The sequence below is a fragment of the Andrographis paniculata genome, unplaced genomic scaffold (assembly GCF_009805555.1).
Source record: "Andrographis paniculata isolate CXL003 unplaced genomic scaffold, ASM980555v1 Contig37END, whole genome shotgun sequence".
Classification (NCBI taxonomy): Eukaryota; Viridiplantae; Streptophyta; class Magnoliopsida; order Lamiales; family Acanthaceae; genus Andrographis; species Andrographis paniculata.
Genome location: NW_026137570.1, coordinates 5,703,703 through 5,727,065, shown reverse-complemented (window position 1 = coordinate 5,727,065; position 23,363 = coordinate 5,703,703). Strand labels below are relative to the sequence as shown.

Genomic DNA, 23,363 nt, shown 5'->3' with positions numbered 1-23,363 from the left:
CTTATCTTACGACTTCATTTAATTTATTGGGTTTGTGGTCTGGTCTGGGAGCCTTAATTATTTAATTTGATCAAACGTAACTGCACGCAGACATTACTTTGTCACATTAGTTCCAACTGCATTACAATTGTTATTGTGTGTTACATATTCTAGATGGATGATAATTGATTAATTAATACACTCTACATATAAATTGGCTTGATCACGTTGATTTTAATTTATTGCATACATGTAATTAATAATATAACATATGCAAAGTGAGACTGCAGCAGCCATGTTACATTAAATGTCTGAGTCACTGTAGACACGAGAATTTATAATAAGTATAATTAGTAGATAATTAAGAATGTATCGGTGGAAATAATTATACTATAATATAAATAATTATAAATTAAAGTTAAGATAACTAATTAGTTTAATTAAAATAAAAAAAAAAAGAATATTAAAACGAGACTAAAGTGTACAATCATTTTAAAAAAAGAAAATGACATGAGATATAAGACGGATAGAAACGGAAATGTGGACACGGTAGATGGGACGAAAGGAGTATTAATTGTACATTATTGAAAAATAAAAATATTGAAATATGGGTGCATGCAGTTAAGTAATTGATTCAATTAAAATTATTAATTAGATGGAAATAATCAAGGCTATATCATAATCCGCCGTAAGGGAATTTTCCAAACTTTTTAGGATAAAATAATTTACCTATACATGTAAAAAAGACATATTTTTATGTTGTCGACAATTGTATCCTTGAGTTGTAGCATTTCCAAATCAAAAATATTGATAAATAATAAATATAGGTTATACCAGTAGCACTATAATAAAAAATAAAATAAAATTATTAAGATTGTTTCTCACAACTAAGAAATTTATTTGTTTTAATATTTTTAATTTTAAACATATTTTTATTAAGAGTAATAGAAAATTATAAAAAATAATATTTTGTGTTTATTAATTTTTATCGATATTTATATATATATATATATTGTAGTATTATATATTATATTTTTTAGATGATTTTATTTTTTGAGAATTACATAAAAATAAAAACTGTAAATAAACACATTTTAAGGATTATAGCTTTTCTTTTATTTCTTTTAAATTTTTTTCTATACTATATATATACATATATTTTAAAAAAGACGAATAAAAAATAAATAGGAATATGTGACAAGGGCACTTCATTAATTAGTTGAAGCTCGACTAATCTAGATCCGCCCCTAGAAATATAATAAACTTTATATATGCTCGACATTGATGTCGTGGCGTGATTGGTTAGTCGAAGCTCGTCGATGACACGGGTGCTTATATATATCATTAGTTAGTTAGAATTGTATTAGATATACGATCATATCCTTAATTTTTATTAAATTCGGGGAAAATAGTGGATGAACACAAAAGTATGTGTCGTCATAAAATGTGATATTAAAGGAAGGTGTTGATATATATATATATATAAATAAAAATGAAATATATAATTATAATTATAATTATAATTATAATTATAATTATAATAATAATGATTAATTAGCAATGTGTTAGCATCACGTAAGGTACAAATGAAATCATTTAGTGGACACCATGCATTAACCCATCATCAAGTAACTATATATGAATAAATGCAATCGACATCAGCACGAATTAATTATTTATTTATTACAAAAATTGCAACGAACAGATGAAAGGCTTTTTTTTTTTTTATTTTTTAATTTTGTCGCAATACGTACGTACGGTACGGACAAGCTTAAATGCAAATGTAATGATATGTATGTATATATGAGGTAAATGAAAGTGCATGTAGCCCTGTGCGTGTTGCGCCCTGGCAACGCTTTCTCTACAAATATGGGACATTAACTAATTAAATCAATTTATTGATTGCTATCTTTACTTAACACATATATATATATATATGTGTATAGATATACATGTAATTAATTAAGGCTTCGGATTGAGTAAACATACTTGTCGATTTAGACGTTAATTATCACACTTAAAAAAATATCCGTTTTTGTAAGATGTTAATTCATGAATAAGGACAAGAGATCAATCGTATCAATATGTATAGTCAAAGGAATATGTGTCAAGAAGGGTTAACACACTTCATCTTAAAATTAATTGTAGGGGTGTCAATTCGTGTTTTTGGGTCGTGTTCGTGTCGGGTTGAGCCATAGGGATAACAAAAAAACTGTCAACCCGAACCCACCTGAACCCGAAATCTGACCTGAAACCCTAGACCCGAACACGACACGAATTCTTTCAGGTCGGGTTAAGGTTGACCTGAATTAGTTTCAGGTCACCCGAAACCCGAACAAACCCGATACGAATCCGACACGATACAGACCCGAAAATTTAAAAAAAAAATTAGATTGACCTAAAAAATATCATTTTTATTTTTATTTTTATATTATTTTATATTTAAAATAATATAAATATTATAAATTAAAATAATAATAATAAAAATTTCAGGTAACACGAAACCCAAAACCTAACCTGATTTTTATATTTTAGGTTATCAGGTCAACCTGAAACACGACACGAATTTTTTTCGTTTCAGGTTCGGGTCGACCCGATTTTTTTCAAACCCGAAATGCCCAAACCCGAACCTGAAAAATTTCAGGTCGAACGGGTTCGGTTTTTCGGATCGGATTTACTTTTGACACCCCTAATTAATTGGTATTAAGTAGAGAGATCCTTGTTATTACATTTTTTTTTTTTTTTTTTTTTTATGTGAAACATATTCAACAATATGAATTTGATGTTAATTTTTTTTACTAACAGTAAAATAATATTTCCCGTCATTTAAACTCGTGTTCAAGCTTTCAAGCAAAGATTGATATCAATATGCATTTTTTGTTGCTTTTTTCTTTTCATATAGTAAAATGGTATAATGAGTAATATGATTTTTTTTTTTATCAATAAAACAATGTAAAATACTTTGCAAATTCATCAGACAACCACATAATATGCAAGGAACTGTCTGTCTTTAATCCTAGTTGAACACTAGAATTTGTTTTTTGGATTTGATTTGAGAAGACTTAGTTTGGATTTTGTATTAAAATAATATTTGAATAAATATTTTGTAATTTCTTTTTTTTTTTTTTAAAAACATACAGAGTTCAAATAATAAACTACTAGCATTTAAACCGATGCTATGCACGGGTGTATATATAATTAAAATATGTTTAAAATAATATTGTAATGTAATTATATATTTGATAAATTTTGCATATATGATTTATTTATAATTTATCAAATAAATATATATAATAAAAGTAAATAAAATATTGTAGATGAAATCGTATATAATATAAATCCTAACATTTAAGTAAAATTTATTTTCTAAACTACGGAAAAAAATATATAATTCCAAAAAAAAATAGAAAAAAAAATAGTTATAATTGTGGAGATTTTTTCAAAATATGTGAATATTCTTCACACCAATCTACGGTCATAACTTGAAACATCGGATATGGAACATCTGGCCTTCCAAACGTTAGAGGCACATAAACATGAATGTGAACGCTCGATCAATAAATGCAGTCAAATAATTTTTTGGCATTATTTTTCCATTTATATAAATATAAATAGATAAGAAATATATATTTACTTATTAGAAAAAATAAGTAAATCAAAATTTTTAATTAATACATATGCATTATCTTCCTAAAAAATACTAAAACTATCTAAAAAAAATATATAAATATATCTAAATTTTCTCTATAAAACTATCTAAAAAAAGATATAAAGATGCTAACAACCTTGATACTTCATATCATATATATATATATAGACACAATAATATGCAAGATAAATTATTAAAGAAAAATTATAATTATTTATTTATATTAAAAAAAATACTCACCTTATTTGATGATTGACACTAAAATCAATACAGATCAAATGAAATCATTATAAAAAAAAATACACCTTATTTATCCACAAAGATATAATTAGTACTATCATCATGAAAAACTGTAAAACAAAAAGAAATAAAAAAATCAGAAAAATCCCAAAAATGTCATAATGATTGATCTCAAATACATAATATATAGATAAATAGATAAGAAATATATATTTACTTATTAGAAAAAAACAAGTAATTCAAAATTTTTAATTAATACATATGCATTATCTTCCTAAAAAATATTAAAACTATCTAAAATTATATATAAATATATCTAAATTTTTTCCATAAAACTATTTAAAAAAAATATAAAGATGCTAACAACTTTGATATTTCATATCATATATATATATATAGACACAATGATATACAAGATAAATTATTAAAGAAAAATTATAATTATTTATTTATAAAAAAAATATTCACCTTATTTGATGATTGACACTAAAATCAATACAGATCAAATAAAATAATTATAAAAAAATACACCTTATGAAGATATAATTAGTACTATCATGATAAAAAACTGTAAAATAAAAAAAAATCAAAAAATCAAAAAAATCCTAAAAATATATAGATAAGAGTTTTGTGTTAAAGAAACCACACCCAAAAGCATGTTATTACTAGCTCCCACGTGGCGAATGGAGTAAAAGTAATATTCCTACGTGGTTGAAGGAATAAGAATGTTGAAGTAATTAATTTACAATGAAAAAGATGTGCAAAGTCAAACTAAAGTAGTTTATGTATAGGTAGTTCATTGAACATTTGAAACAAGTAAAAGGGGTGAGGTTGAAGATGGTTAATATTTTGTTGCTACATGGTACACGTACCATTTAACTTTTCATTGATTGTATCAACTTTGAGTACGTGGTGTTCAAATATAATTAGCTAATCATGCACTCACTCATCTACTTATACGCCGTCGTACATGAATGTATATCGAAGAAACACACAAATGATTCCAAAGAAGTTCATAAAATACAATTTTGTTTTTACTTTTGGCATATAGTACATTAATTTGTTACACATAATGTCGAAACACGATGCTAATACAAAGAAAATAAATGTGTCCAGCTGTTGTTCCCCTCCAAGGGCAGGTTCTTGTCTCCTCTTTGATCATCTTTTCTACAGGTAGAACTCCTGTGAGCGGTCTAAACTTCGAAATCGAAAGTGGGATGATCAAGATTGCCTTTATGCATGTCTCTATTTAGACAGTTTACACGTCTGAACACACTTTGTATAATCTATTTATATCTTTTGTGCCCAAATATTATCAAGACCTACAAAGTCAAATGTCTATACCGTTTTAGAGAAAATAAAATGAGATTTAAAAGTGTTGTAGATATATTTAGTCTAAGTTTTGTCATTCAAATATAAGACAAAACTAATATGTTAACTGATTGATGGATTATGGAACATATGATAAATTTTTGTAGAAAAAACAGTAGTCGAGTTTGCTCTCATAATTTGTGTTTTTTCAGTCCCTTTCTATTGAATATGTTTTAGAACATTAATGAGCCCTGAACTTCATTCGAAGGAGGAGAAATAGGAATTTAAATTGGAGAAAGACATCCAATTCATGAACACACTTACTTTCAATAGATAAATACTATATTTGTATTATACTGTAGGATGGTCACTAGTTTTTTTGTTTATGACAATGCAAAGAGGTTGTAGGAGATAATTTATTTCTGATGTTATTTCTGATGTTTGTTGTTCCGTTTGTTTTTGCGTGCATGATCATAGGGGTTATTGGATATATCTTGAATTGAGTCTCTTATATGTAAATTTTTATACCGAACTTGATCAACAAGAATTGTGTGTTATTCGTTTATTTATGAATCTAACCAGTAATGAGTAAATTTACATTAAAAAAAAATACACTACAATTAGAACCACGAAACAACTACGTATTTCACAGACATGCAAACCTATTATGATTGGACTTGGATTCCGTGCTGATCCGGCCGGATCAGTATATTCCATAAAGGTAAATAATATATATTTCTACATAATACAATATATTATGTTACGTTTTATAAGATATCATACGCTGTGATATATATATATGTACTCCCTCCGTCCCAATACAATAGTCTTGTTTACCATTTTTGTCCATCCCAAAATAATAGTCTCATTTCCATAAATAACCATATCACCATAAAACTATCCCTACCTTTTCATTATTATTATACAATTGTCACTACTTTTTACATTAATATACTCACAAGGGTAAACTTACTTTTTAACAACTATCAATATTCCTTAAATCTTGTGCCCAACACAATAAGAATATACTTTTGGGACGGAGGGAGTATAACATATGAGGTTTACATGCGTAATATATGATGATCTGATCCGGATCAGTATATGATCTATTCCCATTATGATTTCATCACTATGCTCGCATTTTATTAAGAGGAGTATAGTGATCGGTTCTTATTTTCCAACATTTGATATCAAAACAGTGTGCTCATACCCCGAATAAATTTGTCCGTGGTTTGAAAAATGAGTCGTGAAGGAGGTTCCAACCATTGAGTAGTCTTGTATGAAGATAGAGGAGAAACGTTGGAGATTATGAAAGGAAACCATGGATTGTTTCCAAGTGTAGTTTGATTATGCGTTTGTAGTACTTACTATAGTAGAATTCATGTGGTGGGTAGGTATGTAGGTAAATTTCGTGGTGGAGTGACATATGATAGAGATGGATAGCTAGGAAGATTATGAGATTATGAGACCCATTAATGTAAGAAAAAAACAAATCCCTAAAAGATACGATGTTATGATTAATGAATGTATGTATGTATGTATGTATCTGTGTTTCGTGTAGCCGTAAGCTACATGTCTGTCTGTCACTAAACAACAACAATATGCATTATGCTTTTTTATTAATTATTATTATATAAAAGCCAAAGTGGGGTTTGTAGTTTGTACCATCAAATCAGCTTCCTAATAACTCTACGCTTCTTAATTCATTCCATTCTATGCCATACCCCACCACAATTATTACACTCACTCCCTCAAACTTACTTAATTCCTTAATTCTAGAATTATATATATATATATACAATACATAAAATATTTTTTAAATTGAATTTATATTAATATAATACAAATATATTTATAAACTATCAATCTATGACAATAATTTCATATAACATGCACTATCATTGATTTCAGCAAATGAAATATATTCATAAAACGGACTGTAAAATATGAACTGTCAGCATATAATTTTAATTAATATAATAAATGAGTTGCATACATATATACACTGTTTACTTTGAGCGATTACGGTGAATATCACTATTTTATCCGAGTATGCTACACTAATATTCTAATCAATGATAATTAATCCTACTTAAATGAATAAAATTAATTTATTCAAGTAATAGTTATAACTTTGTAATTTTATATGTAATCGAATAAAGTAAACATCATATTAACAAATAGTTAAAATAGTGATTAATAATAATCAACATCTTAACCCTATCTATATATATATATATATATGTAATTTCATTCTTTGTATTTGGATAATTGCTAATGGCATTGTTCTTTTTTAATTCAAATGTGTGTGTACGCAGTGGTAAGTACTACTCGGCATCTAGATTTAACATTATATGTATATATATATATATATATATTTAATATATTAGTAGTAAAGGCAAAGAAAATTAATTAATGTAAATATTATGGCATCATTAGCATTGTACTATAGTAGTATTAATTAATTATGAGATTCTAGGGAGGGAGTGGTGGGGTTTTTATTTCAAGGGTTTCGGCCGTGAGTGGTTCCAACACACACACACGACACGACCACATCATTAATTATTAATATATAATCAATATTAAATTAGATGAGTGGACACGTGGAAGCTGCGCAACACCCCCTTGGAGGACCACTTCCGATGGCTTCTCTAATAGGCACGCGGCCTACTTCCTATTCCCGCCGCCACCCCTCCCCCCTCGTTCTCACTACAATATAGTACATATACATATATATATATGTTGTAAGTATAATACTTACATACATCTACGTACGTACATAATACATATACTGTCTGTCATACACAATTCTATTCTCTTCTATTTTCTACCATTGCCCCATTGTTCAATTCCGTCACGTTTTTCAAATCCGTCCAATCCCCTTTGGATATATTTATTATTACTATTAATGAAGAACTCAAAGGCAATTTGGTCAACTCTTGAATTTTGAATTGAAGTTAAAAGGGCGGTTTGTTTGTCAGCTGTGCTATTCCAATCCTCCAACCAATGTTGTTATTACACTTAAGTTTATTTTATTTTATTTTAAATCATGATTAAAATCAATTCCATATACTTCATGCACACAGACAACAATACGCCAATTTAAATGGAACACAATTAATAATGTATGTATGTGTGTATACATATATAAATATAATAATGATGGATCATCAATTACAAACAATGATTCCAAAAACCCTGATAAAGTTACAGTTTTTAATCTTCCCCCCCACTAGCTAATTAATTTAAATTAATTGAAATCTATGTGAAGAGAAAGAATGGAAAAGGAAAAAAAAAAAAAAAAAACATTAAAAAAATAAAATTAAAACACTATTCAAATTAAGCTAAAAGATTAAAAATCAATATTCTATGGATATTTAATTTGCTTATTTTCTGTAGCTTGGTAGGATCGATTCGATTAATTAAACTTGTCCCTGTTGTAGACATTGCCGCCGCTGTGCTGCTGCTGCTGCTGTAAGAACCACATGTCATCGACGTCGCTCCAGAGGTTGTCGGAGACATCGCCGCCGTCCATCCACTGGCTGCTCTGCTCCATAAATTCAACCCCGAGGTTGAAGTAATTACCCGTCGGACTTGTCAGCGACTGATCGCCGTAACAAAACTGGCTCGCCGCCGCCGCCGGATAATAATCTTGACCCTGCTGACTCACCGGATAATTGTTGTAGCACTCCGTCAGGTCGGAAACCGGCGTCCCGAAAGAGTCCGCCGACGACGCCGCAGCGCTGGAATTTTCTGGCGTGTAGGTGTGGTGGTGGTGGTGGTGGTTAACTCCGGCGGCGATGTTGGCCGGCGGTGGAACCTGCAGAATCTGGCGGTGATGATGATCCGTTGCGGCTGTGGAAATGTTGTCGTGAAGATTGATGTTAGAGTTTTGTGGGGCGGAGGAGACGGCGGCGCCGGCGGTGGCGGTGGCGGAGGCGGAGGCGGCTTGGATTCTCTCGACTAATCGTGGCATCCATAGGTAGCGCATGGTGTCCTTAAATTGCTTGCTGTTGACGTCACATTTGAGCTGTTTGGCGTGCTTCTGGACACGAGTTCTCCAGTAGTTCTTTATTTCGTTGTCGGTTCTTCCGGGCAAATGCTGCGCGATTTTCGACCACCTGCGAATTTATTTAATTTATTAATTATTTAATTTAACCGCATTAATAATTAATTAATTAATGAAATTATGCATACCTATTGCCCCATCGGGAATGGAGTTCGAGGATCAAGAGCTGTTCCTCAAGAGTGATGTTGCCACGGCGGACGTCGGGGCGGAGATAATTGAGCCACCGCAGCCTGCAGCTCTTTCCGGTTCTCTTCAGACCTGCATAAATTTTAATTAATTAACTGGTATCAATGCGCATAATTAATTAAATGAAAATTTAGTATTGATAAAGCACACCACACCACACCACACCAAACCACACGTAACGTAATCAGCTGATTAATTAATTCGTTCATTTAAAACACGCATAAGCTAAAGTAATTAATTGCGAAAACACTACTATTACACACACACACACACATACATATATATATATATGTATATAAGTATATGATTCATGAATCTTTCCATATACTTTTTGGAGGCTTTTGGGGATAATTAATTAATTAATTAATTAGAGAGAGAGAGTGGCGATTAACTTTATCCGATTGAGCTTGGTGGATGATGTAGATGATCTCTCTATTCTCTCTTCTGGTACGGAAATCATAAATTCCAAGTAGTGGGAATAAAATTCATCCATAAATATATGTATGTATAATTAATTTATTACTATTGCACACACGCAATATGAAAAATAAAGGAGAAGAGGGGGGGGGGGGGAGGGGTAGGTAGGGTAGGGTAGGTACCGGCGGAGCGGGCGAGGGAGTTCCAGCGGCCTTCGCCGTGATGGGCGATGTAATTGATGAGGGTGAAGTCTTCTTCAACCGTCCATGGCCCTCTTCGAAGCTCCATTTCATCTTCAGCCTCAGAGCTGCTGTTATTATGATTTTGCTGCTGCTGCTGATTAGGGCTGTTTGTGTTTCCGGCGGCTGAGTATTGCTGTTGCTGCTCCATCATCATCATGTTCATCATCTCTCTCTCTCTCTACTGTATGTTTCTAATTCTCCAGAGATAGATAGATAGCTAGCTAGCTAGCTTCCAAAGAATCTCAGATTGATTGATGGATGGATGGATTCGCACAAGAACGAGCGAATCCGAAGAGAGAGAAAGGGGGGATTTTTCTTCTTCTATGGTTTGGTGGGGGAGAGAGAGAGAGAAATTGTTGAAGTGTGGATATGGAGAATTGATGGTGATGATGAAATGAGTTAATGGTGGTGGAATAGAGAGAAGGTGGGGAGGGACTTTATATAGAAGGGAAGAGAGAGAGAGAGAGAGGAAAAAGAAAGAGTTTGAAAATGGTGGGATGTGTGTGTGTGAGATTTATAGAGAGAGAAAGAGAGAGCCGCAATTGGGCATTTGGGGGGGGGGGGGGGGTCTTTAATTTTTAATTTAATTTAATGATTAAATAATAGGTCTTGAATTTAAGCGCGCACACGGACACGCACGCACACAAAAACATAAGTATATTTTAGTAATTTATATAGTTTATGTGAAGATATTTTAATAATCAAGTTTGACGCTTTGACTTTCTTACATATATATGTGTGGAAAATGGGTGTCTCTTTTGCTGTTTCTTTCATTTCTTTTTTATTTTAAGGCTCGTGCTCATGTTGCTTTGGTCTGGTCTGTTCTCCTCTCTCTCTCTCTCTCTCTCTCTCTCTCTCTCTCTACCAATATTATATATATATATAATATAAATATAACCAATAAATCTACATTATATATGATATCCATCAACTTGCAAATTTACTTGAATATATATACTCATGTCGTGTCCTCGAGTTTTGACTTCCTCACTGCTCTTTCTTGCCTATCGTTACATCTCCACGATCCCATCCCATAAATACATAAAATCAAATCTTTCATAATCTAATCTGTTTAAGACTGACGACTGGATCATCATCTAATTTGACTTGAATTACACACACACACACACATATATATATATAGAATTATATAAAATTAGGACGAGATTAATACCAAAACGACTCTCATTGGGGTGTGTCCTAGCTAGCTAGCTAGCTAGCTAACCTTGTACATTATTGCCATTCCTCTTCATTACAACTAAATATCGCAGACATGATATGTTTATGGGTGGATAATTGATATATATATGTCAATAAATGTAACTATTTAATTTATTTATTTGTTTATTTGAGAAATGTGCAGTAAGATGAATAATCAATAGTCAAAAATGGAAGAATCAAGAAATGTGCTGGAATGGAAATTAATATGTGTGGCTATTGTAGCAACGCTTTTAGAATAGGGATAGGTGGGTAGCTGGCTTGGCTCCATATATATTGCCTGGCATTGCCCTGGGGACCAAAAATCTTTTACATCGACTATGACCATAATCTAGGAACCACCAATATTATTACATACACACACACATATATAGACTATTATAATATAATATAAATATATATATCAATAATACAATATTACGTTAAACCGATTACTGTAATTACGTACGATATCTCGAAATACACTTTCATCTAACTATAAATATGATTGTTGTATGAGTTTGAATTGTAAGTTCGAATCGAGTTCAAAACATTAATCATAATACTCCCTCCGTCCCATGTATTATGGGTCTATTACTATAGATACGGGAATTTAGGTAAAGTGTGATTAGTAAGTAATTAAGAAGTGTATTAGTAAAAATAATTATCGTATAATAAAAATAATTGTAGATTAAGATTAAGATTAAGATAACTAAATAGTTTAATTAAGATTAAAAAAATTATAAAATTTAAAATTTAAAATGAGATTAAAGTGTATAATTATATTTTCAAAAAAGGAATGGACAAATTATGTGGGACGGACGAAAATAAAAAATAGGGACAAATTATGTGAAACGGAGGAAGTAATAAATTAACTTGGTTTATTTTTTTTTTCCAATTAATAAAGTTAATTGAACAAATAGAAAATATACAGAAAATATATGATTTTAGTTAACCCAACATACATACGATATATTAATTAAAATAATGTGTTAAATTTGCAGTTTATAGGATGTGATATTTAAACATACTTTATTTATTAAGTTTACCGGGTGTATTATTTGGTATGTGCCTACAAAAGTCATATTTATATTTGTATTATATAATGATATATTTTATATTAGTTATTTATAGTTAATGTGTTGTTCTCAACAAATCATATACTATCAAATTTTATAGTCACTATTAGAAAAAATATGGATAATTGCGTAGCATATTTTAATTTGTGACAATTAAAAGTTATATAGAGTAATTTTGTGACAAATTTATGTCGTATTTATTTATTTATTTTTTCTGTATGTAATATTTGCAGAAAAAATTACAAACAATTTTCCCTTACTATTTAAAGTAACGACTTAGTAACAAAGATGTCTAAATATTTCTATTTTGTGTCTTTTGACTATTTTGTCACAAAAATTGTCATGAAATTTTTTCGTAACTATTTTATTGCGACAAAAATAACCAAAATACTTGCAATATTTTAAATTATTACAGATATTGTCATGGTATAATTTTCGTGATTTTTTAAAGTCAAATGTCACGACATAAGTAACAAAAACAATCATAATTATTTTTATTTTTATTGTTCGTAGATATTTAAAATAATAACAAAATAATAAAATCATCTTCTATCTTTAATATCTTTACTTTTTTACTTGTTTTATAATTGAATAATTTATTTTAACTATATCAATAATAGATGTAAATGTAGTGTTAACTTTGAAATTTTATATGATATATTTTTTAAAAATAATTGAGCTTTAAAAAAATAAAAATAAAAATAAAAATAATTTATTAACAATAGATGAAACTCAAAAGTCTTAATACTAAAAAAAAAAAATATATCATTATGTTAAATAAATTTAATATTTTTTTATATTAAATAGACAAGGTAATTTTTTTGTTAAAAAGTTATGATATATATTAAATAAATATATATATACACGGGTAAAAGATAGATTTATAACAAATAATATTTATATAGTTAAAATATAATAACAAACAAAAATTAATAATTTAAAATAGATAGTTAAGTTGGCATAACAAGTCGTTATAGGTCTTTAATAACTATAAAGTCACGAAATTATTTCAACTTCTGTTAATATAAAGTCACGGAAGTGTAATAGTATTATTATCGTCACAAAAGTATCACCGTTATCGAATATTCACAAAATTTTGTTGCAACTTCTGTCGCTATATAAAGTCACGGACCTGGTATTATTATGTGACTTATTGTCACAGAAATGTCACAAAAATGTCACCAATTTAAAAAAAAAAAAAAAAAAAGTCACCAGAAAAATTACACGGAAATGGTTCTGTATATTTTCCCTTGATTTTTTAATAAAAAAGTCATCAATTTGTATTAAAATCATAATTTTTTTTACCGTAACTATAGCTCAATTTTCTGGTAGTAACTAGCAACATTTTTTTTTTTTTCCATATATCACAAATCATGAATTTGAGTTTGAGTTCCAATAAAAATGTACCATAATGATTGAGTTGCATTATAGTTTGTTTAATTAATCAAGCCTCCTAAAAAATTGCTGGATCGATTTGATTTGAATAATAGTTATATAGTACTCCCTCCGTCTGTTTTTAAGGTCTCATTTACTTTTTGCGTCATTCTACTTAACATTACAAATATTCTTATATTTGTATAATTGTTTTGTACAAATATCATTCGTATTATAAGACACTAATTGAAGTATTTTTGCAATATTTTTTTAATTTGTACTACGTTTTAATATAATAATTAATATTCAAATATCAACATGCAAAAAGTAAATAAGACCCTTAGAGGTGAACGGGGTAGTATAAAATAAAAAATTATACATACTCATAGACAAAAACTAATTAATTAAACAATCATGCATACTAATCTCCAAATGTACTCTTAAACTAATGCATGTTCATGTCAAATAACATAAGACCAAATCGAACAAGACAAGGAAATTTTCCTATATCAGCCATCAAACTCTTTCGGATAGAAGGCTACCACTATAACCGACATCTTTGTTTAATCGAGCTATATTGTTGTTGGTTCCGCTTTGACTGTCAAATGCCTCTCAATTCCTATATTAATGAGATAAAAACATATTTTTTCGAATACCTAAAGATGACTAGTAGAGCCATTTATATGCATATTATGAGTGTTAGATAAAAGAAGAGGTTGGTCAGTATTATCCGTAGGTCAATTGAATTATTGCAACAACCAATAAATATTTTTCATGAAAATATTTTAAGAAGTAGTCTGCGTAAATTCAATAATTAGGATAAAAATTACCCTATAGGCAAACATATGGCATATCAAATTCGTATTCAAATTGAAAGATAAATTTAAAATTTTTATAAATAAGAAATCAAACTAAAAACCTATATAATGACATACGGGATTTAAAATTTTTATAAATAAGAAATCAAACTAAAAACCCATGTAATGGCATACGGGATCGTTTGTCCCATATTCGCCATTGTTCCTCTGTTTCACCTAATAAGGACAAATGCTTAGTGAAATATTTTTTATTTTTGGCAACATCAATTTACAAACTTGCAATTTAGTCTTTAAATTGCAAATCAATCTAATTTTTCAAAATATACTCTATCATTTTGACTAGTCATTACAATTTTGTCATGTTTCATCTTCTCTTACCATATCATTTTTTACGTGGATATTGTCGTCGTCGTTCCTCTTGTTGTGACCGGTGTTATTCTTTTGTCCAATTCCAGTCTTTTTCGGTTATCCGTTGTTTTTCGTTCTCCCTTTAGATAATTTTTCAAAATAAATTATTTATTTTTGTTTTAACATAAAATGATTTTTTTTGCGTATAATACTCTCTCCTTTATTTAATTTTTCATTTACAATTTTTATATGTTTCTAACCTTATCAATATGTCCACTCCTCTCTTGTAACACCAATAATATTTTTAGAATAATTCTTTTTTTTTTTTTACTTTAACATGAAAGAAAATATTATACAAAAATACATCCTCATTGATTTTAATCTTCAATTTACAGTAATTTTTTAGTTGTTTTGTTGATTTACAATTTATTTGTTTCGATTTCATATTATTAATTTTGAGAAATTTTAAATTTTAATAAATTTTGGTTGATTTAGAGTTTATTTATTTATTTATTTTTAATTGACTCTTGTTAATTAATTTCATGTATTTTTAATTTTTATGTTGATTAAGCGAAATTGAAATTTCGAGTTTATTTGCCACCTTCATATTGGATTTGTGGGTTGTTTGCTTCTTGATTATGATTGTTTCGATATACTTAATAAAGAAACTTAATGCGGAAGTGTTCTGAGTTTTGGACAATTGAATTCTTTACCTGCTTAATAAGTTAATTTTTAGATAAAGAAATTTAAGCATACTTTGTAGTTTGCACATATTTAAGTCGTCTATAAAATTATTGTCAATAATTTTATTTGAATACATTGAATGAATTATTTAAATTTTTTTAGCCAATATAGTTACTAAATGTTGTTTTCTATTTTAAATTATTTGAAAAGAGAAAAATAACGTCTTCATCGACTGGTTCATTCAATTTGGGGAAGGTTTGTTCATGCAATACTCTTGTTCAAGTATAGACGTTACGAACAAAACTTAATCCAGACAGAAGATTTTCACGATGTAGAATGCTGGCTATCATAATGACTGTCATTTTTTCAACCGGAGAGATGACAACAGAGAGATAAAAGAATATGTTCAACTATTCAAGTAGTTTGAAAGGGTTAAGACTTTTTTGAAATACAAAAAAAATTTTAAAAAATCCAGAATGAATTGAAATATTAAAAAATTTATTTTATTTTGTTTGTTTTTTTTAATTGTAGTTGATTTTTTTATATTTTTTTATATTTTTTTTAGTGGAGAATTTGTAATATTATTGTAAAGTAGACTATATTCATATTTTTTTATTATTATTATTTTATTTATACAATTCTAATGCAGTGTGTTTTATCCGTAGCTATGTTCATGACTTTGACAATGTTATCATAGTTGTATTCATAGTTGTACAATTATGTAATGTATTATTTTGTGTTTAATATTATAGATGTAATTGCTAAATTTTGGGCGTGATCACCATGTTAGTGCTTGAATTGATTGTCCCAATTTTTCTACTGATTTTTTTGTTTTTTTTTTGTTTTTTTTGTTTTGAGCTATGAAGTTTTTGAAAATTGAGGTAATAGTTAAGTTGAATTTTGTTTTAATTTATTATTATTATTAGGATTTTTATTGTATTATCTACTATTTTTTGTCATATGTATTCTCTATGATTTGTTTAATTACTATTGTAAGCAAAATAGCTTGTTGAATTCAACAGTGTGAAGTAACTGCCAAATATCTTATGGTAAGTATATTTTTATTTTTTATTTTTTATTTTTTTTTGGTTTCTTGTACTAATTGGTAGTAAGATTATTTCATTATTGAGCGGTAGTTTTTGTTTTTTATATCTTTAAAATTGAATATGTTATTGTTGTCATCCTACCAAAAACAAGCATGGCTCAAATATGTGTCTGTGTGCATGTTTCTCTCTTAAAAAATACTTTGGTATTATAAAGTAATAAAGTTCAAATTTTAGACATGATAGACTTGGATGTTGCCAAGATCACGGAGGAAGCCAAGGCGAGTTGGCTCCACCCAAACAAGATCTATGTCATCATCTGTAATTACAAGCATTTTTCTATTCGCGTCAAACTAATGGATTTAGTAATGATTTTTTTTTTATTTTTTTTATTTTGTATGAGTGGATCTTTTTTTTTATATTTTTAAATGATTATATGAAACTTTAAAATATCAAAAATATATTAATATAAAAAAATGGTTGAACAAATATGTTAGTGCATATCCGAAAAATGAAGTAAAGAATAAACAACATCAAAACTATCGAAATGCAAGAAGAACAACTACACTAAGCACTAAAATAACATAGCAAAAGCCTAACTAAGCAATATACATGTCAAAAAACTATAAAAATTAACAAAGTCTGTTTGAATTAGATACCTTCAGACAATATTTGTAAATGATATAAACAATCAAGCCCTCAAGAAGAATCTACCCTGAAATTCAAGCAAACGATCAGCCTTTGTAGCATCGGGGGCCGATGAATTTGCATAAAATTTCAAATTATTCTTGAAATCCTTCGGCTGCTATATTCAGTAATTGAAATAATTAAATTAACATAGCATGAACTTGAATTAAAACTACATGACTAAAAAATATAACATATATCTATGTGAAGTAATTGAAATAATATAAGAACAAATGCATTACTAAACATTATTAACATATATTCTTAAACAATATACTACTACCTCCGTCTGGCTCTAAGGGATCAATTTATTTTTTTATTATTGATATTTGAATATTAATTATTATATCAAAATATAGTACAAAATCAAGAGAAATTGACAAAAATACTTATATTAGTGTCTTATAATACTAATATAAGGACATTTGTACAAAAAGTTACACAAATATAATGATATTTGTAATGTTAAATACAACGCAAAAAGTAAATATAACCTTTAAAAGTGGACGAGAGAAGTATTGTTCATCACTAATATTCGGATGTTAGTCTCTTCTTTGAAATTGAACCGTAGTCATACAGTATTTTAAAAAACAAATCGTTATGTTATTGAGATTGTATATTTTGTAAGAAATTAAGTGACTAAATCCACGTTAAAAAATTATACAAAATAACAACACTATTCTAATAAATCCATTATAGGTAAAAAAAAAATCAGAAAAAAAACTACTATCGTGCGATTCGATAAGACTATAATATAATGTCACATTGTTGAATATAAACCTCATTCATGACTATCTATGTAATATAAAACCGTAATTAGTTAATAATTATATTAATTATGTGATATTAATTTAAAATAGAAGAAATAAAAACTTATTGCTAATGCATTTGATCTGATTGTAACACAAATCCATGTGGTTGAAGATACGTCACAATAATATTGTCTTGTCTTGTAGTGTTTAAATCGGACATTGGGATTGAGGTATAACAATTAATGTGCTACCACCATCTTGATGATATTTTACTCTAATTATTATTTTTTAAAAAAAAAAAAAAAACTTTTTATTCAACATTTATCGTTTAAAAATTCAAAATCAAGTATTAACTAATTAGATAAAAAAAAATAAAACCCTAAGAATAAGAAGAGAAGACGAACAAAACTATTGTTTTTCTTTTGGCAATTTAGAGATCTTTATTGTCTTTACACTTATAAAAGTATGGTTACTTATAAATCCAAAAAATCGTGGTTTTGCAAAATTAAAATATGACAATCAAAATGAAGATATATTGATATCCTACTCATAAAATATTTATTGCACACAATAATATAAAATTATATCATATTTATATATTGAAGCGTTTTATAAAACATAAAATAAAAATTTTATATTAGACGTTCAACATATTGTTATTTTTTATTTTGTAAAATATTAAATATGATTTTTAGATATGACTATTTTCAAAATTTATAATGTATTACGATATATTATATCTACTTTTATATTTCATCCGTAAAGACCTTTCAATTATCAAATTTGAAAAAAAAAAAATCGGCATTATTTTTTTAAAACTATGTATATATTTATTTCCAAAAAATTTGCCTAGTAAATTTATTCCCAAAACTCATATAAAAGTTCATTTTGATAGTTGTCATATATTATAATTTAGTCAACTTTAATTATATAAATTAAAATAACTTAATTTATATTTATATTTTAGTAAATGATAATCTAATTAATCATAATACCATAAATTTGATTCATAATATAGACAATGATAATCTACTAAATTTATTCTCATAAATTATGATTTTAATTGAAAATTTTAATTAAGTCAAATATATTTATTTTCTTAAAATATTAATCGCAACAAATTGAATAATTTTATTGTTCTAAAATATTTTATACAAATAAAATCAATAAATTATTTAGCAGTTTCAACAAATGACATAATTTTGATATATATATATATATCATATTGAATATTTATTCAAATATTTAGAATTTTAATAACTAATAAATCCACTCAAAAGAATAAATCTAACATCTAATAGTATTCTCTATAGAAAAAATAAAAATAAAAATTGTATTATATAATAGTTCATAACAATATTTTGTTACCTTATTTTCAATATATTAAAATATTCCATTAAATAAAGAGGAATATAAGAAAGTAGAATATTTGACTTTAATAACATCACAGTTCTCAAGGATATCGTTGTTCCATAACATGCTGCAATAATGACTAAAAGACAAGACATATGATATTCATTACAATAATATTAATGAACTTTAAAAAACCATTACAACAAAACCCAAGTAGAAAACACCTGAAGAATTAATATTCCTCAATGATACCGTTAATTCCGACTTTTCTCTTCTCGTCGAGAAATCATCTTCTCTCCCTCTCCAAATCCAGTAATCGCCATTCGTATTTTCTCCTTGTCGGAACTCTCTCCCTCTTCTTCTCCCTCTCCCTCTCTTTCAGTGTAGAGATATGTATATGTTTTTTGTATCTATCGACTTTTCAATTTGTTATGGAAGCAGTTTTATCGAGCTACATCTCCATTTCTCTGAATCCGAATGAATGATTATAATCTTTGTTTTTTAGCTTAATTTCTTGCAGATTTTTGGTCGCCCTTGATTCTTCTTGCTTGATTTGATTAATTTTAGCAAACACTACGTATATAATCGATATATGATAGGATATAAAAATATTTAAAAATTTCATTTCAAACTAAAAATTTACTGGAATTCGAAGTTATCTAATTATAATATTCAGTGTCAATATTTTGAAATATGTTATATTCTTCTTCGTAAAGAATAATATAATTATAATTTCTTTTTTGAATTTTTTTCTTTAATTTGGTGATTTTGAGGTAATAATTATTTTTTGGGATTATGTGTGTATAAAATGATTCCCACAATAAATAGAAATAATTTATGTAATCATATATTTTTTATATTTGTAATGATTAATTTAAATATAAAAATAATGAAATTAATGCTATAAATAATATTAATGATAAAATGATATTTTCATACATAAAATTAATCTTATTCGTAATATTCATTATCATCTAATAGAATTCCATAGCCGAACCGACGATCAACACACTACAAACACACTACAGGTTTGATATAGCTACTAAATTTTGCTATAAAATAATTATATGTCAAAATTGTCACATAATTTGTCACAAAAATACAATAAAAAATAAAAATATAATTATTTTTGTAGCAAAATTTGTTATGCATTTTTCCATAAGTAATATTAAAGCAAATTAGAATGCATGTTATTTTTCATAGCAATTTATATTACATTTATTCCAAAATATATAAACAAATAAAAAAATAAAAATATTCATATAAAATATTGTGGGAAAAATATTGTATAATAAATTATTTAACTAACCATTCAAAATCATAATAATTTTTACTATAAATATACATACAATTTATCTATAATTTTTAAATCTTATTTAATAAATTAATATTTTTAGAATTTATCTACCATTTATTATATCTTACTTTAAAATAAATTGATATTTTACAATTTATTAAAGTATAATATTTATAGATAAATTATTTGTAGAACTAAAAATAATATGATTGAAATAGTCAAATATCTATCTACATATATTATGCTATTATATATTGATATACTTATTATATAATAAATTAAAAAAATATAATATATTAAATTATAATGTTTATATAATATAATTATATTATTAAGAATAACTTTTAAATTGTCAAAATTTATTTATATAATTAATTTTTTATAATATTACTCCATGTATATAGTTACAACTTCCATTACGTTTACACAAATTCTTCAATTTTACGTATAGTTTTTTCTTTTTTCATATATTCTTCATCTCTATCTATTTTCATTTTTTTTTCTATTTTATGCACTCTTTCTTTTTCCTCTCTTCTTCCTCTCTATCTATTTCATTTATCTTTTTCTACGTTTTTTTTCTCCTTTATATAAATTTTTATTATTTTCTTCTCTGTTATGTGCTCTTTTATTTTTCTTTATCATAAAGTCTATTTCTCTTCTTATGTAGTTATTTCAAAAATATAAATCGTTATTCATTAATTTTGGTTGTTGTAGGTGTGAAGGTATATATAAATAACAAGTATTCTTCTTGTTAATGAATTTAAAGGTAAAATCTAAATATTTGTATCTTTTTATGGTATAATTTTGATGTTGCCAAAACTTAATTGAATTCTTTTATTTTTATTTTGTTGATATAATAATGTTTAATTTATTTTATTTTTTGGAATACTCGTTAATTGAACAATTTTAATTTTATATATTGATATATTGCTTGTGTCTTTACGAAATCGTTAGTTTTTATTCTTTTTTATAATATTCTTCTCACTAATATTTTGTAGATTTTTTTATTTTTTTCCTCCTTTTCTATTTTTAATACTCATACTAAGGTTTTTTTTTTCAATTTTTTTTGCCGTTTAAAAAAAAAAATTTGTTCTTTTTTCATATGTTTTTTTTTTCTAATTTACTTTCACTATTTTGTTTTTTTTTTCAAATTACTAATATTTTTATGTATATTATTAGTTTTTTATTCCCCACTAAATTAGTATTTGTTATATCACAAATGATTTATTTTTTAGTTTTTTTATTGTTAATTTTTTAGGACTTATTTAGTTACATGTGTGTTTTGTATTTTTAGTAGTATGATAAAAATATATTTTATTAAATATTATATTAATGTTACTATATGTATTTAAAAATATTAATTTTGTTAACTGATATATAATGTTATATTAATGCTTTTTTATTGTTAATATTTATAATATTGAATTCTACAATTTTATTTTTACATCAAATTTGTATTTCTATGCACATGAAAAATTAAAATATTAATTATTCATGACAAAAAATTTTCAAATAGATCGTAGCAATTTGTATGAAAATTTTTTGTAAATTAATTATTATTTAGATGTAACAAAATATATATCAAACTTATTATTGTGACACTTAGTATGTCAAATAATTTTGTGGAACATCATATTGCAAATTGTCATGATAATTTATGCAGCAAAATTAGCTATTATGCTTATAGCCACTAAATATTCATGGCTAATTTTATAACAAATTCATTAGCTACATATATTTTTAAAAATTTCCATAGCTAATTTCATATAAATATGAATGTTTTGTTGTAGTGATAGAATCGATATATGATGTTGTATAAAAATATTTAAAAATTTTCTTTCAAACTAAAAATTTACTGAAATTCGAAGTTTTTTTTATTATAATCTCCGGTGTCAATATTTTGAAATATGTTATAATTGAAATATCGCTTTTGAATGTTTTTTTCTTTGATTGGGTGATTTTGAGGTAATAATTATCTTTTGGGATTATGTATGTGAAAAATGATTCCCACAATAAATAGAAATCATTTATATAATCAAATATTTTTTATATTTGTAATGATTAATTTAAATCCATAAATAGTGAAATTAATGGTATAATTGATATTAATGATAAAATGATTTTTTACCCATAAAATTAATCTCATTTGTTAATCTTTATTCTCATCTAATGGCTAAGATTCATTCAGCATAGTGTTGAATTCCATAGCCGGACCGTGGATCAACACTAGCATTAATTTATTCTTCAGGCAACAAATGTATCATGAAAATTGTACATTTCTATTTAATTTAAGCATGCATATTAATCATTAAGGCAATATATATATATAGTGGTTCCTAAAACTCAACTAGACTACCACACACGAATATTCATTTCATTGCATGTATGCCATGTCACGTTTATGCAATAAATAATTTTTTATTTTTTATTTTTGTATTAAGTTAATTACGTACATATATATTAATTAGAGTTTGTTAATTCAGTCAGTTTGCTTAATTAAATCGAGTTTGGTGGATTATGTAATTAATATATGCATGTATGTATATTGAAAGTATATTCAATAATAATAATAATAATAATAATAATAATAGTAGTAATAATAATAATAATAATAATAATAATAAGGGAATAGAAATGA

The 23,363-nt window shown here is 26.6% G+C and overlaps 1 protein-coding gene across 1 annotated transcript; it reads right to left on the bottom strand.

The window, feature by feature from the left end:
• Positions 1–8,331: 8,331 nt before the first annotated feature.
• Positions 8,332–10,579, bottom strand: LOC127250081 (transcription factor MYB78-like). The gene is made up of 3 exons (XM_051273236.1): positions 10,034–10,579; positions 9,377–9,506; positions 8,332–9,300 (listed from the first exon to the last, which is right to left on the bottom strand). The coding sequence occupies exons 1-3, from the start codon at positions 10,257–10,259 to the stop codon at positions 8,598–8,600; spliced, it is 1,059 nt and encodes a 352-aa protein (XP_051129193.1). The 5' UTR covers positions 10,260–10,579; the 3' UTR covers positions 8,332–8,597.
• Positions 10,580–23,363: the final 12,784 nt, after the last annotated feature.

What these genes read in the sequence shown, in the direction of transcription:
- LOC127250081 (XM_051273236.1), bottom strand. Translation starts at nt 10,259, where the DNA reads ATGATGAACATGATGATGATGGAGCAGCAACAGCAATACTCAGCCGCC. An exon ending in CTCCCTCGCCCGCTCCGCCG is followed by an intron (nt 9,507 to 10,033) that starts GTACCTACCCTA and finishes AAATTTATGCAG; the next exon opens with GTCTGAAGAGAACCGGAAAG. An exon ending in CATTCCCGATGGGGCAATAG is followed by an intron (nt 9,301 to 9,376) that starts GTATGCATAATT and finishes ATAAATTCGCAG; the next exon opens with GTGGTCGAAAATCGCGCAGC.